Source organism: Moschus berezovskii, chromosome 15, assembly GCF_049115385.1.
Source record: "Moschus berezovskii isolate FMDL1 chromosome 15, NW_MosBer_1.0, whole genome shotgun sequence".
Classification (NCBI taxonomy): Eukaryota; Metazoa; Chordata; class Mammalia; order Artiodactyla; family Moschidae; genus Moschus; species Moschus berezovskii.
The window spans coordinates 11408343-11425078 of NC_142474.1; the positions used below are offsets into that span (position 1 = coordinate 11408343).

The 16736-nt window shown below is 49.5% G+C and overlaps 1 protein-coding gene across 1 annotated transcript; it reads right to left on the reverse strand.

Annotated features, from left to right (window-relative positions):
• Nucleotides 1-626: 626 nt before the first annotated feature.
• Nucleotides 627-16095, reverse strand: SGK2 (serum/glucocorticoid regulated kinase 2). The gene is made up of 12 exons (XM_055425683.2): nt 16045-16095; nt 15453-15502; nt 14933-14990; nt 14641-14724; nt 13271-13402; nt 12118-12230; nt 11913-11949; nt 10804-10890; nt 6578-6673; nt 5690-5845; nt 2988-3077; nt 627-798 (listed from the first exon to the last, which is right to left on the reverse strand). The coding sequence occupies exons 1-12, from the start codon at nt 16078-16080 to the stop codon at nt 634-636; spliced, it is 1104 nt and encodes a 367-aa protein (XP_055281658.1). The 5' UTR covers nt 16081-16095; the 3' UTR covers nt 627-633.
• Nucleotides 16096-16736: the final 641 nt, after the last annotated feature.

Sequence of the window (16736 nt, forward strand, 5' to 3'; positions counted from 1 at the left end):
AAAGACATCATTGACCTAGGGAAAAAAGTGGATGTTGGGTGATACCTTACAGGCTTGTTATACCTTGGTCATTTTACACATTGAGATCAAAATCCAAACACCAAGAGATCCTCTGGTTAAGAGGTGCTGGTTGCCTACCCAACATTTTCCCTTCTCCCTTAGTGTCAGAACCCCTGCGTTATTGTGGGGAGTCATGTGCCCAGTTAATTGGACATATTTCCCATCCTCCAATGCAGGTTAGGTGACTGGCTAGTGAAATGCAAGCAGAAGTCATTGGGTGGGGCTTCTCAGGAAGCTCTGTAAAGGTGCCCTTTTGCTCTTTCCTCCTTTTTTTTCCTTGCCCAGGACCCAGAAACAGTGGCTAGAGCTCCAGTACCATTTTAGGATAATATAATAATCCCAATAGTAGGAGCCACTTGCCAAGAATGACAGAGCGGAAATACAGAAAGCCTCCGATGACCTGTCGTACCAGCCCTGGATCACCTAACACCATCCTTCTTTTATGTGCTGGGGAGCAGGGGGGTTGGAAAGCTTATTTAAACCATTGTTACTTTGGGCTTCTGTGACCAACAGCTGAAGGTAATTCCTTACAGATTTCAAGCTGGCTTTGGTGGTTTCACGGGAGCTTCTCTTCTAGCAGTCCAAGATGGCATCATCCTCCGGTGCATAGGAGAATCCCAGGAAGGCACTCGAGGCCCCAGAGCTGCTCGCCATGGTGTCAGGGGTGCAGCCGATGGACTTTGACACAGCTTCCTGTGTGAACTCTGGGTCAAAGTGTTTCAAATCAGCAGGTCCCGCCTGTGAATATAAGTCAACTGTGAGAAGGGAACACTGGGTCAGAGCTGCCAAAGGAGCCCAGAGCCCTGAGGAGCTGTTAGATCTCCCCTCTGAGTGCCCTAGGGGCATCCTTCTTCAACTGTCACTTTTTCATGCATTTACACTAGTCATCATATTCCACAAGGTCCATTACCAATTCCTCTACCTGCCTGGCCCCCTGCCTGCTCTACATCAACCCTCCACATGCTGCTGGTAGATTGTGACATGAAGAAAGTGTGAATCAAGAACCTTAAAAATGTGCACAGCAGATTCAGAGAACAAATGAGTGGCTACCAGAGGGGAGAGGCGGGGAGGAAGGGCAAAACAGGTGAAGGGGGTTAAGACACACAAACCACTAGGTATAAAGTAAGTTACAAGGACGTAATGGACAGCACAGGGAACACAGTCAATAGTTTATGACAACTCTGTATGGAGTATAATCTGTACAAATATCGAATTACTATGCTGTACACCTGAAACCAAAATAATGCTGTAAGTCAACTAACTGTGGCGGCGGTGGTGGTTAGTCGCTAAGTCATGTCCAACTCTTGCGACCCCGTGCACTGTAGCCCGCCAGTCTCCTCTGTCCATGGGATTTTCCAGACAAGAATACGGAAGTGGGTTGCCATTTCCTTCTCCAGGGGATCTTCCCAACCCAGGAATCGAACCTGGGATTCCTGCATTGCAGGCAGATTCTTTACCAACCAAGCTATGAGGGAAACCCCAACTAACTATACCTCAACGATAAAAAATAAAATATATTCACATTCTTTGACTTGGTAATTCCCCATCTGGAATCCATCTTGAAATAATCAGAACTCTGGACAGTTTGCAGCAACATGGATGGACCTAGAGATTGTCATACTGAGTGAAGTCAGACAGAAAGACAAATATATGATATAATTTATATGTGGAATCTAAAAAATGATAGAAATTAACTTATTTACAAAACAGAAATAGACTCACAGACATAGAAAACAAACTTCTAGTTACCAAAGGGAATAGGGGAGGGATAAATTAGGAGACTGGGATTGACATATACACACTAGTATATGAAAGATAACTAATAACCTACTGCATAGCCCAGGGAACTTTATTCAGTGCTCTGTAATGACCTATATGGGAATGGAGTCTAGAAGAGAGTGGATTTCTGTATATGTATGACTGTTTCACTTTACTATACATCAGAAACTAGCATGACATTGTAAATCAACTATACTCCAATTAAAAATTTAATTAAAAAATAACTAGACAAAGACATGAACTTAAAGATATTCATTAATCCATTATGATAAATAAAAAATGGTAATAACCTAAAGTTCACCATTAGGAACATGGTGGAATAAATTATGTTACCAACATAGGGTTGAAATATTATACAGCCACTTAAAATCCTAGTCTTATGTGATTTTGGAAAATGATGACATAGTTTTAGCAAAAAGAGGAAGGAGATGAGATTTATACATGAATTATGATCTGTGTTGGGGGAGATGATATATGTATCTATGCATGACCTACATAAAAAACAGAAAAAATGATCTGAAAGAAACATGCCAGTGGTGTGTGCTTTCTCTTGGGTGGTGAGATAATATGCTTTTTCTCCTTGATGCTTTAAATTTATTTTATTTCTTGGTCATGCTGTGCAGCACGCAGGATCTTAAGTTCCCTGACCAGGGATCAGACCTGTGCCTGCTGCAGCGGAAGCTCAAAGTCTTAATCAATGGACTGCCAAGGATGTCCCTCTCCGTGATGATTTAAATGTCTCTGTTTTACACTTTCTACAATAAATACATGTCATTTTTATTACCAGGAAGAAAGCTAAACATAGAAAAGAAAAATCATTACAGGACTCGGCTCTTTATGGGTGTGCTCCATGACACAGAACACTTTAAAAGCTGTAAAGTGCTTTGCAATGAGGGTTATTGGTATTGAAAGTAAAGGGGAGGCAACGTGGCTCCTCATACAGAGCTGAACTGGCAGTCAGGACTTCCGGGTTCCAGACCCACTTCTGCCTCTAGCTTACAGGGTAGCCTTGAACAAATCACTGAGTTTCTTGGATCCTCGGTTCTCCCATCTGTAGGAAGAGGCCAGGCCAGGATACCCTCCCCAGGTACCCTCCAAGCTTCCACCAGTCCTGGGAACCCAGAAGCCAGAATGTGATGGCCTCTTACCACATTTGGGTTGAAGGGTGGAGTCAGCCTCTTGTGGTACAAGTCATCCCAGTTTATGGGGCTGAAGAATACATGGCTCTTTATCTCAAGCTGTGGGAAGAAGGTGATCAGTAGCAGGCCTCTCCATTGGCACTCCCACCCCACCCCACATGCCTCAGAGCTCCAACTCTATTGGCAACTGGTTGTCTAGCCCTAAAATCTTTACTAGGAAGGTAACTTGCCATTATAGCTGGTTTCCTGGAACAAAGGAGTGTCTGCAATATGACCTCTCCCCTTAGCCGTTATCTCAAACCCAGATCTTTTCCCTGTAGCATCTGTTTATTCCACAACTATTTATTGAGCACCTACCCTGTACCATACTAAGCTGTAGAGGTATGTCAATGAACAAGACAGCACAACCTGCTCTTGGAGGGTCCTGGGGAATCTTACTCCACTCTCTCAGTGCATCCTGACTCTTCCAGAATTCTTTTTTAAAAATACACTCTTTTTAAAAAGTCTTTATTGAATTTATTACAATATTACTTCTGTTTTATGTTTTGGTTTTTTGGTTGCAAGGCATGTGGGATTTCAGCTCCCCAACCAGAGGCTGAATCCACATTCCCTGCATTGGAAGAGGAAATCCCAACCATTGGGCCACCAGGGAGATCCCTCTTCCAGAATTCTAGACAGAGAAATAGACCAAATCAACTCACTAAGGAAGATTTGAGAAGTAAACCCCCAAGAAAAGCTGCAGTTTCGCAAAGATCCAGAATTAAGGATTCAGCCTTGGGCATGATTCATCTCTTCTCTCCTAATCCAAACTAATATTGACAAAAACTTCCGCCTTTTCCAGCAGAGCCCTCCCTCTCTCTATGTCTCTCAAAGAATGAGTCTCTAACCCTGTATCTGAACCTCCTGGGGAGCTGTTAACAAGCCACATCCAAACTATTTCTAGAATACCCACAAAACTGGTAACACTTGTTGCCTCAAAATTTTAAAAAACTAGGTAGCTGAAGGGACTTTTTCTGAATATCCTTTGAATCTTGATCTATGGGAAAGTATACCTTATTTTAAAAATCACACTTTTTTAAGACTCAAATTTCCTCTGGGAAGGAGAGACCTGTCTTCATGAAAGCCTTTTCTTTAAACTGCCCAGGGATGGGTAGGCAAAAGCCTTAAATGTTAAACTTCACAATATCTGGCATATAGGATAGTTTGTACACTTGAAAAGCACCTTGAACATGGCAGGCACTTGCCTGAGTGCTTGCTTATATTATTTGACCTTCATAAGAGCTACAAACTGGGTGCTGTTATTATAGATGTGAAGAAATGTTACAGCAGGGGCTTCCCAGGGGGCTCAAACAGGAAAGAATCTGCCTGCCAAGAAGGAGATGGGAGAGATCCCCTGGAGAAGGGAATGGCAACCCACTTCAAGATTCTTGCTTGGGAAATTCCACGGACAGAGGAGCCTGGCAGGCTGCATTCTCTGGGGCTGCAAAAGAGTTGAACGTGACCTACCAACTAAACAACAAAGAGAGATTAAGCCATTTACCCTGCACCTAGTGCCTGGTGGAGAAAGGATCTGAATCCAGGCAGTCTGTCTCACAGTTCATGCAATTGCAACTACTACGCTAGAGTAACAAACTTCTATGGAGAAAAGTACTGTGATCTTCTTATAAATCCAAATGATCTTTTGTTGAGTAGAGAATGTATGATTATTTTTTCAATTTTGCTTTAATTTTTTTTTTTAAAGCCATGAACTTATTTGGAGAACAGACTGTGAATTCTTCATCTCTCTATTCAGATGTCCAGTCTGCGTCCTGGCAAAGGAGAAGGGCTCAGATATTTGTGAAAACCAATTTAGTTTGCTCTCTGTACAGAAGCCAGAGAAATTTGTCAAAACTTAACCTGGGGCCTCCACTCTCCTGCTCAGCATATACTAATTAATCAATCATCTAATTATCTCTCTCTGCCTTGCTCCTACTGCAGGACTTTTGCACACACTGTGCCCTGTGCCTGGGATGCCTCCTCCCAGTTCTTTCCCATCCTTCAAACCTCAGCTCACTTGTCACCTCCTCACAGAGGAACCCCCTAGCCACGCCAGTGCGAATTTCCCCCGTTGCGAATTTCCCCCGTTGTTGTCTGTCCCTGCTCATTGTTCATGTCTTTCTGAAACAGGCTGGAACCTGGGACCCTTTACCGGAGTGTTTGCACTTGCACTTAGACAAACACCCAGAAAAATGTCTCATCCAGCAACAGAATACAAAGAAACTATAAGAGACGTAAAAGAACGGTGCGCATGCGCAGTTGGGACAAATTATGAGCCGTAAGATACAAAAAAGCCAAAAACCAACTGCCCCTTCTGAGGTGCTGGCAGAAAAAGCAGGGTACCGTGCATGAACCCTGCACACAACACCACCAAGTCCGAATAAAGCCTCGCCTGAATTCCTGTCTGGCCTCAGCATAGTCATACTCTGTAAGAGTTTATGTTTGTTTGACTGTCTTTCCCTCATAAACTTAAGGGCAGAGACCCAGTAGGTGCTCCATAAATATTGGTTGACTAGAAGCGTTAGATTGAAGGAAATAAACAGCAGCAGATGTGAATCTCTGAACGGGTGAATTAGCTGTGCCTGGCTTTAGGGAACAGCTGGATGAGTGACACTGCTTCTGGGCTTCCTCTGCAGGAGGCTGAGAGCCCAGCGCCCCACTGGCAGGGCACCTACAAAATCTGTTTTGGAGCCCAGCCGCTGCCTCTGGTCCTTATGGAGCAGGGCTTGCAGGAGGTCGCAGGCTGCCACCGTCCGGCCCCCGGGAATCCGTAGCGGCTGGTGCAGAATGTTCTCGTACATCTGGGACACGTCTTGGCTGTAGAAGGGCGGCTGGTGAGAGAAAGGCAGAGAGACAGGAGGATCATATGTGCTACAGTGGGCACAGTTCTCAGAGACACTTGGAGCAAAGGGTGCGCAGCTGGAAGGATTCAGCCAGACCTGTGTCTTGTGCGATGGCTCATGTGGCGGAGTGGAGAGAGACAGACCTCTGGGCGTCCAGCACATGGAGGGGCTGCTGGGAAGGCCGAGAAGTCTCTCCCCTCCAGCATGAGGCTTGTGGACCTCCCCAGGTGCCCCCTCTATCCCACATCTCCTAATCCAGCTGTGGACCAACTTTGCACTTTGAAAAGTTAAGAGTTTCCCGTCATCATTTTATTCCAGTCTCATATGATGGTCATGAGACATGTTGTCATTTTTCAGACGAGAAGTGCAAGCAGTCTAGGATTGGATCCAGGGGCTAGTTCTACCACCTCCCAGGACTGTGACCTTTTTGAGCCTCAGTTTCCCTCTTAGTAAGATAAGAACAACCCCATTTCCTGCAGTGCCCACATCCAAAGGCTGTTTTGAGGCACCAAAGGAGTAACACAGGAGACAGTATATTATAAAGTGTGGAACTGACTTTATTGAAAAAAATGTACCTTATCCTAGTATCCATGTTTGCATCACCCTTTTTGAGCTTGTAGAGAAGAGGTGGCTCTTTCAATTCCTTGAGGAGCCTGAGGAGGCCACACAAGGGAGAGACCCACCCCCCATCTCTTCCAGAATCAGCTCTACCCTACTCACCAGGCCATGTAGCATCTCGTAGAGCACTGCTCCCAAGCACCACCAATCCACTGCCCGATCGTAAGGTTCCTTACGGAGCACTTCCGGAGCCAAGTACTGTTGAGAGACAACGTACTTATTTGAAAGACACTCAGCTTCCATCTCCCCATTTGTAAACAAGGTACTTGGAGGAAAAGATCACCAGAAGCTGATCCTGCTGTGATATTTACTTGGCTGCACATGTGTTCGTTCATTCAGCATCAGTCCATCACAGACCTGCTTTGCTCAGGATCCTTTGCCAGTGTGCTGAGGACATAGAGCAAATCTGGCTGGACTGCCCTGTTCAGTTGCATATGTTGTGCACCACACAAAAGTCCCAGCCAGAGGGGCAAAGGGGGCTGCAAGCCTGGCTGTGATCAACTCGCCAAACCATAACCCTAGTACAAGACTGTACCTGGCAACTTGTGTGCGTGTGTGCTAAGTTGCTTTAGGCATGTCTGACTCTCTGCGACCCTATGCGCTGTGGCCCGCCAGGCTCCTCTGTCCATGGGATTCTCCAGGCAAGAATACTGAAGTGGGTTGCCATGCCCTCTTCCAGGGGATCTTCTTGACCAAGGGATCAAACTGCATCTCTTATGTCTCCTGCATTGGCAGGCAGCTTCTTTACCACTCAGACAGTGAAGTGTCTGCCTACAATGCAGGAGGCCTAGGTTCGATCCCTGGGTTGGGAATATCCCCTGGAGAAGGAAATGGCACCCCACTCCAGTACTCGTGCTTAGAAAATCCCATGGATGGAGGAGCCTGGTGGGCTACAGTCCATGGGGTTGCAAAGAGTCGGACATGACAGAGCCACATCACTTCTTCTTCACACTTAGGAATCCCCATCCAGCAACTCACATATGTTTAAAGGGAAACTTTGGGACTTCCCTTGTGGTCCAGTGATTAGGAATTCACCTGCCAGTGCAGATGACACAGGTTCAATCCCTGGTCCAGGAACTAAGATCCTGCATGCCACAGGGCAACTAAGACTGTGTGCCACAACATCTGAGCCCATGTGCCAGGGCCAGGGCTCTGCAACGAGAGAAATCACCCCAGTGAGAAGCCCGAGCACCACAGTGAAGAGAAGCCCCTGCTTGCTGCAGCTAGAGAAAGCCCATGCGCAGTAATGAGCAGCAGCCAAAAATAAAAGAAAATACAAAATAAACGGGAAATGTTTTCTAATTAGTCTGCCCAAAGGGAGTGCCTTTAATTTGCTCAAAAAGCATCCAAGTGATGTCTTAGAACTAGGAAAGCCCTGGGGATACTCACAGGGCAGTGGGAAGGCTCACAGATGAAGTGTAAGTCAGTGTGGCCCATATTTGCACAGGTAACCTTAGTTAACGGAGGGATGGAAAGGAGTCGGGGAAGAGGAGGTGGCCTCTGAGCTCCTATTGACAGCTGAACGCGTGGTGTGTATCTGCACCTCGCACAAGTAGAGAACCGGAGGCAGAATTGTGCTTCCTGCAGACCCGAGGGCTTGGGAACCTCTTAGACTGGGGTCTCTACCACCAAGGAAAGTGGCCTCAGCAACAGACCAAGCCACATTGAGACACTGTGTAGGTATGGAGAGGGGCAGGGAGTTACCCAGACCTAGTCCCATGAAATTAAAAGACACTTACTCCTTGGAAGGAAAGTTATGACCAACCTAGACAGCATATTAAAAAGCAGAGACATTACTTTGTTAACAAAGGTCCATCTAATCAAGGCTATGGTTTTTCCAGTGGTCATGTATGGATGTAAGAGTTGGACTATAAAGAAAACTGAGCGCCAAAGAATTGATGCTTTTGAACTGTGGTGTTGGAGAAGACTCTTGAGAGTCCCTTGGACTGCAGGGAGATCCAACCAGTCCGTTCTAAAGGAGATCAGTCCTGGGTGTTCATTGGAAGGACTGATGTTGAAGCTGAAGCTCCAATACTTTGGCCACCTGATGCGAAGAGCTGACTAATTTGAAAAGACCCTGATCCTGAGAAAGATTGAGGGCAGGAGAAGAAGGGGACGACAGAGGATGAGATGATTGGATGGCATCACTGACTCAATGGACATGAGTTTGGGTGGACTCTGGGAGTTGGTGATGGACAGGGAAGCCTGGCGTACTGCAGTTCATGGGGTTGCAAAGAGTCAGACCCAACTGAGCAACTGAACTGAACTGAACTGAGTCCCACTGAATGTGTGGTCCCAAGCAAGTCACTGAACTTCCAAGAATTTTGGTGTCCTTATCAAACATAATGGAACTGCAGAATCCCTCCCTAGGGGCTGTGTTAAGGACACAGACGAGGAACTTTCTTGGTGGTCCAGTGGCTAAGAATTCTCTTTCCAGTGCAGAGGCTGCAGGTTCGATCCCTGGTGGGGGAACTAAGATCCTACATGCTGCAGGGCAACTGAGCCTGCACGTTGCAGCAAGAGAAGCCCCCTCACTGCAACTAGATAAAGCCCATATGCTGCAACAAAGAACCAGCGCAGCCACACACACACAAAAGACACCTGCTCATATATGTGTTGGCCCTTGAACAACTATGAAGAACTGAGCAACTGTGGTATCTCTTGTCTGTGCTCGTGGCACCACGGCAGTGCCTGAGGCGTGAAAGAGATGACCTTTAGGTGACCTTTAGATGACCTTTTAGATCATGTCTCCTACATGATCCATCTGCTCCTGGCAGTAGCCAAGGAAGGGCTGGCTGGGCTGGCAGGGCTTTGGGAGGCCAGCTCTGTCCAGTGAACACCCTTCCAGACCCAAACGCAGACAACTACTCCTGGTTAGAGAGGTTATCTGTCCACCGGCTCTCCTAAAATCAAACAGAAGAGGCTCAGCTGAAATCTGAGACCCAGATTCTTAAGTATATGGAAAAACACAAAAGCTAAAGTCTTGGGCCATGCTGGCTTGAGAGGACTTGCCAGCTCTGCAGCCTCAGACCCCCACCCCTCACCCAGATCTCTGTCCAAGCAGCTGGAAACCCCTTTGGATTCAAGGTCCAAGATTCAATGCTGGTAGAAAGAAGTTTAAGGAATGGCTTTTAACCCCAAATTTGCAGGGAGGCCTTGGCAGGACAAAGAGACATGTATGAATGATTGCTGAGATTCACAAATTTTAACCCTCCAGGCTCTTAGTGTCTGGAAAAAGGAGGGAGATTGGTATCTGTACACTTGACCTTAACTGTCAGGTCAGGCCAGGGCCTCCTACTGCACATGGACTTCACCCTGCAGGGCAGTGCTATCTAACACAGTAACCACTAGCCACATGTGACTACCAAACATTTGAAATGTGGCTGAGCTAAGCTGAGAGGGACAGTAAGTGTAAAACACACACCGGATCAAAGACTTAGTTAGAAAAAATAAAACAAAGTATTTCAACAACTTTATATTGACTGTATATCGACATGATACTATTTTGTATTGCTGTTGTTTAGTCGCTAAGTTGCGTCTGACTCTTTTTTTACATGCTCCTTTTTTTTTGGCTGCATTGGGTCTTAGTTCCCTAAGGGATCTAGTTCCCTAACCAGGGATCGAACCCACACCCATTGTTTTGGGAGCCCAGAGTCTTAGCCACTGGACCAATAGGGAAGTCCCGCGTGCTGTTTTTTTTTTTTTTTTAATTATCAAAGATTACAATTGTACAATATTGAGAAGTATAGAACAAAACACAATTATTGGAGGATAATTGCTTTAAAATATCGTGTCTGACTCTTGCTATCCCATGGACTGTAGCCCACCAGGCTCCTCTGTCCATGGGATTTCCCAGGCAAGAATAATGGAGTAGGTTTCCATTTCCTCTTCCAGGGGATCTTCCAGGGTTCCAGGGTTCGAACCCATGTCTTCTGCATCGGCAGGTGAATTCTTTACCACTGAGCCCCCTGGGAAACCCACTATTTTGCATATGTTGGGTTAAATAAAATGTATTATTAAAATTGATTTAATCTTTTTCTTTTTGAATGTGGATTTCTGGAAATTTTAAAATTGCATATATGATTTGCATTTCTGTTTCTGTTTCTGTTGGACAGCACTGCTGCAGAGGCTCACAAGCCAGGTCCCAGAAGCTCCCAGAGCTGGTCCGCCCATGACACAGATGAGAAAACAAAGGCTCTGTGTGCAGTCAACTCAGGGGAAGTGCTTGGGGGAAGGAGTGAGCCCCTCTGCTGTAACCTGGTGGCTCTAGTCAGGAGCCATGGCCTCACCCACTTCCTGCCTCCCCCCTCCCAGGAGGTTTAGCTTACCTCGGGGGTACCACAAAATGTGGATGTGGTCTCCTCGGGTTCTACACCCTCCTTGCAGAGGCCAAAGTCTGTCAGCACCACGTGTCCCTGTAGAGGAGGGAGGGCAGGCGTGGGAGGGTGATCTGAGCCAAAGGGATGACCAGGTCTAACCCTAAAGCCCAGGTACCACATCCGGGGCATGGCCGTGGGGTCTGTGTCCCTGGCACAAGCCTGAGCTGGAGGCTCCACTCACTCTGTGCTTCTAACCTGGACGCCAAGAACAGCATGGGGTGGGGAGATGGCATCACACTGTCTGCCCCCAGCTCATCACAGACTCACGTCCACACCCAGTAGTTCCAGAATGTCCTTGCTGGAGGGGTCTGTTGGCAGCAGCCCCCTTAACAGAGGACGGGGGACCTAGAGAGCAAACACACTTTGTGGCTGGGCAAGAGGGTGGCTGGTGAAGGTTGTGATGTGAGTGGATACTGCCGGGCTTTGCCCAGATCCCCTCTTTAGGAGCTGTCCTGCCCACCTGCCATGCTGGACCATTGTCCTCATCCAAAGTCATGCCCCTCTCAAGGGGTAAACCCCATCTGATGACTGGCCAGTACAGTGGCACAGACGCCTGCATCCTTGCCTCAGTTTGGAAGAGTTCTAGAGAACCATCCCAGCTGGGGTGCACCCCACCCCTGGAAGATCAGCTGAGGTCTCACCTGCAACCACAGAGCAGGTGTGCTTCTTCCTCCACCCAAACCTGCCCCTCACCCCTTAAATGTGGAGCTCTTGGGAGTGTTCCCCAATAACCTTCTGCACCCTACACTCCATTTCAGTCTTTTTCCAGGGAACTCAGTCTAAGACATGAAAGGACTACAAAATCCTCGAGCCCCCGCCCCACCACAGGCCTCGTATACACATTCATGAACACATGAGTACATGTACATCCGTGTACACACAACAAACATTTACATGCATGTACACAGTCACAGGCACACATGCACACATACACATGAATGCATCCCTAGCCATATGCACACATGCACAATGCATGCACGTACACATATACTCATGGGCACACAACACACACGTGCAACTATGTGCGTGCACACACACACACACACACACAAACCAACCTGGCAGTCCAAGAGAATGTTTTCCGGTTTCAGGTCCCTGCAGATTGAAAGAAAAGGGAACTGTGATGTCGAAGCCATGCCAGCCCTCCTCCTCAGGCAGAGGACCAAGGTCACCGGGATTTCATCAGGATCTAGGGATCCACACCCTCCTTGGCTGTTGGGGCAGAAGGGCCAGGCCTAGCTCTGAGCCACAGGCAGGCCTCACCTGTAAATGATGTTGAGGGAGTGCAGGTAGCCAATGGCGCTGGCCACCTCGGCGGCGTAGAACCGGGCCCGGGGCTCCAGGAACCGGCGCTCCCGCTGCAGGTGGAAGAAGAGCTGGAGGGGGAGGAGGTGTGTGAGCAGGTTCCTGGGGGGCTCCAGCTCCTCAGATGCAGGGTTGGAGGCAGCTGGGCAAGTCACTCCCTCTCTAAGCTGCAACACCTTCATACAAGGAAGGGCATGCCGGCCCCCGCCCTACAGAGCTGGCAAAGTGTCAGCAGGAAAGGTGAATTAACAAGAATGGAGCCCCTACTGTGTGCCAGGCTCCAGCCGCACCCTAATACATCTCTACTTTTCTTTTATCCTCCTGACTACCTTTCAGGTTTTAAGAAGGAGGCCAGTTTCACAGAAAAGGAAACTGGAAGTGTCAGAGCAGCCAGGTGACTTGCCCAAGGTCACGGATTATAATTGGCAGAGCTGTGATTTGAACCTGGGTGGGTCAGACATGTGCTTTTCCTCTAACCCACATGATAAAATGATTATGATGGTCAAATGAGCCCGGTTAGATCTGCCCCTGGGCCAGTTGCTTAGGTCTATTTTACTGGCAAAGAAAAATCCTTCAAACCTCCACTAGGGAATTTAGGGAAGGAGGACACAAAACTTCCCTCTTGGTTTCAGGCTAAAGAGCATGAGGTCACACAGGTTAAATCTTGGGTCACTCAGAAGGGCCATCTTGCTCAGAGAGACAGAGGAGGGAGCCCAGCTTTTCCCAGCTGTGCTTCTGGGTCACCAGGTGGCCCCAGATCACAACCACAGGGACTGCTCACTCCCATGCGGTGTTCTATGGTGTAAAATGGGTAAAATTAGAACTACTGACCACAGAGCTCCTCTAACTTTGACCTTCCCCAGGTCCACTGAAGGGATTCTGGGCAGCTTTGCATGGGTGTCAAGAAATGAAAATGGCTGGGAGTCAGACAGACCTGCCTTCAAATCCTGGCTCAGCCAAGTGCATGCAGGGTAGCCTTGAGCCAGTGAGTTACCTCCCTGAGCCTCGGTCTTTTCAGCTGCAAAATGGGTCTGTGGTAAGGATGAGGGGAAATCATTCCAGAACATGGTGCACCGTGGGCACTTGGGACGGAGAGCTCCGGGTCACCCACCTCTCCCCCGTTGACGTAGTCCAGCACGAAGTAGAGCTTCTCGGGTGTCTGGAAGGAGTAGCGCAGGCCCACGAGGAAGGGGTGGCTCACGTTCTTCAGGAGCACGCTGCGCTCTGCCATGATGTGGCTCTGCTGCGGAGTCACACACACACACACATGCACACACACACATGCACACACACACATGCACACACACACGGGCTGCGTTACCACCCACGCGCCCACCCTGCTCAGATCCCCACCATGGCTCCTCACTGCCCTCAGAGCCAAGCCCGGGGGCCTCGCCTGGCATTCAGGGCTCTGCATGACCTGCCTCACCCCCCGCCAGTGCAGCTGGCGCAGTTCCAGTCCTGGGCCCAAATTCCCTGCCCCCTCACCCCAGGGAAAGTGTTAGTTGCTCAGTCGTGTCTGATTCTTTTGCCAAACAAACCCCATGGACTGTAGCCCCCTTGGGCGCCTCTGTCCATGGAATTCTCCAGGCAAGAATATAGGCGTGGGTTACCATTCCCTTCTCCAAGGGATCTTCCTGACCCAGGGATTGAGCCCAGTCCCCTAGCATTGCAGGCAGATTCTTTACCATCTGAGCCACCAGGGAAGCCTCAACAAAATGCAAGATGACTGAATAGATGAGTTCCAAGGACAAGCTCTCAGAGAAAAGAAGGCAGGCGCTACGCACATCCAGGCCTCTGTTCCTGTTCCCTGCCTGGACGCCCTCTTTTCAGATCCTCAAAAGCCTATCTTCAAGGCCACTTCCTTCAGCAAGACCTGCCCCGTAAGCTCCTTTTTAACCTTAGTTCCCTCTCCTGAGTCCTCTGACTTGACATTCAGTCCTTCCTTGGGGCCTGCTCTGTCCTTCTTATGGAGTTGGCATTAGAGAGACTCAAGTCAGTGGAAGCATCTAGAACTCCTGGAAGGCTGTGGCCTGAAGGGCCTTTGGCGAGCCTGAAGTGAGACCTCCACATTGCACAGGTGGGGAGGCTGGCACCTGACAGGGCTGAAGACTGGTTTGCCATGGAGCCCTGGATCTTTAGGGGAAGGCAGAGGGCCGGGACTGGGTCACCTGCAGGCCCTCCAGGTGAGGCGTTTAGCCTGCCTTCCTGGAGAAGGGTCAGCATCCCACCCAGCCCCCCTGTGCTGGACCACCTCTATGCTCAGAGTTGGACTCATCATTGGAAGCCACCTGAGGCTGGGGGTCAAGAGCCAGGAGAGGAGATGCCTGGGCCCAAGCCCTGCTCACTGCTAAGTCACTTCAGTTGTGTCCGACTCTGTGCGATCCCATAGACGGCAGCCCACCAGGCTCCCCCGTCCCTGGGATTCTCCAGGCAAGAACACTGGAGTGGGTTGCCATTTCTTCTCCCAAGCCCTGGTACCTCTTTATTCTTTAAGATGGACTTTTTCTGCAGCACCTTCACTGCGTAGAACATCCCGTCAGACTTGTGCTTGGCCAGTAGGACCTGAGTAGGAGGACAAATGCAGAACCCACCGGTGACTACTCCTCTGGGCTTCGGGTTTCTTGATGGTGGTGCAGACCTCCAGTTCTAGCCCTGTGCCCATGATTCTGCAGGTTGTAAGCTCCCACTTTGCACATGCGAGTGACAGCAAGGGGTGGAAGGGGTTGAAAAGGGGGGAAACCCAGGTCTCCCGTGCTCACAGTTCACTCACCTTCCCATAGCTTCCTTTGCCAATGACTTTGAGGAAGTCAAAGTCCGTGGGCCGGGCACTGGGGCAAGAGGAAGGAACACGGGTCAGCATTTGCCAGCTTGGGAAACCGGGTACATTAGTTCAAATCAGGGCTTCTCTTTAACTTTGAAGTTGGAGAAGGCCATGTATTTTTAGCCAAGAGGGTCTTCTAGACTGGCCCCTGCCTCTGGGGATCTCCCAATGGAGTAAACAACAGGCAAGGAGTGGAAAAAACCAAACATAACCACATAGAAGGCAAGGAATCTGGCCTCCAAAGACAGAGAAGCGCCTGGAGGGTGGGGGGCTGCTAATAATGCAGGCTTTGGGGGGATATTCCAGCCACAGGGCTCAGCATGAGAAGAGGCTGGGGAATTAGTGGGAGACAAAGCTGGGGGCTGGTCCTGGGCTCAGATGGCAGAGCGTCTTGATGATGAATCAGAGAACTTGGGTTGTATTCCTAAGGCGAGGGGAGACAGGGAAGAAAGGGAGACAGGGAACTCACTTTGGGTTGGCAGAAGGCCCCAGGTTGATATTCCCATTGGCCCTTGGGGGCTAAAGACATTTAAAGAAAGAGGTGATTAAGATCAGGGGGTCCCAACTCCTCGGCTTCCTCCCTTCCCCCTGGTCCAAGCCCTGCTCCCTTTCCCAACATCTCTGCTAGCCTGCCTGCCTTCTTTCCTGCGTCCCTTTCTCCCTTCCTTCTTTCCATCCATCTACCAACCCACCCAGCCATCCACATCTCACCTGCTTCTCACGATAGCCTTGGGAGGCCGCTGGCTGTTGTACCAAATGTGAGGGTGGGAAAACTGAGGCCCAGAGAAGAGCCGTCGGAGGACTTAGAGGCAGCCCCGCCGGCACGAGAATACAGGTGACCTCGGGGCCAATCCCATAATTTTTCCACCTCACTTACTTCTGGAAGCCCTTGCCCAAGTGTATGTTCTCTTTACCCTGCAAATGGCCCGATTCCATGAGCTCACAGTGATCCCGGTGGGCGCCCCACTCCTGGGACCGTCCACCTGGCTCCCTGGGTTTTCCTCGGCCTTGGGAGGAAGGGAGCCCCCTGGCGGTGGCTGGGGGAACCAAGACCCACCTACCTGCGGACTTGGGGTCCCAGCTGGGCTGGAGTCCATGCTGTAGCAATGATCAGGTACGCTCTGGGGATGCAAAGAGGAGCAGGATGAGGGAGGTGCTGCTGGGGAATTAGTGTCACCTGTCTAGGGTGTTAGGCACCGCTGCTGTGTCCTCCCCTGCCTGACTCCCTGCACCTGCCCTAGGCCAGCAATCCCTGCCTGGGACAAGAAATGATGTCCTCTGGGCCCAGCCTCTCCAGTCAGACATCTCAGGAGGGAAGGAGGGAGAACGGTCAGGGGTGGGCCTTCCCAGGCCGAGTCTTTTCAAGCACTGGGGATGGCCAGGGCAGCTCTGATGTCTGGGAAGGCCAAGGCTGGAAGGACTCTTGCAGGGTATAAAGTCTGGACTCTTTCTCTCATTTCAGAGGTGGGGAGCCTGAGGCCTTGAAAGGGATTTACCTAGGGTCCCACAGCTTGTGAGGGGCAGGCTGGGCTCCCCTGGATCCCGTACAGGCATGTTGCCACCCTGGATCCCTAGAGAGAGCCCTGGGCTGGGCGCTGTGTTGACTATTATGTCTCAGCCATAACGACTTCTGCATAATGTCCCTGGAGGGGCAGCTGCCCTGGGGACCTAGGGCCAGAATCATGAACAGATCCATGACCAAGCGAGCTAAGACACTTCAGTCGTGTCTGGCTCTTTGAGACTCTATGGACTG

What these genes read in the sequence shown, in the direction of transcription:
- SGK2 (XM_055425683.2), bottom strand. Translation starts at nt 16,080, where the DNA reads ATGGACTCCAGCCCAGCTGGGACCCCAAGTCCGCAG. An exon ending in GCAAAGGAAGCTATGGGAAG is followed by an intron (nt 14,725 to 14,932) that starts GTGAGTGAACTG and finishes CCTCCTACTCAG; the next exon opens with GTCCTACTGGCCAAGCACAA. An exon ending in TGGGCTCCAAAACAGATTTT is followed by an intron (nt 3,078 to 5,689) that starts GTAGGTGCCCTG and finishes TTCTTCCCACAG; the next exon opens with CTTGAGATAAAGAGCCATGT.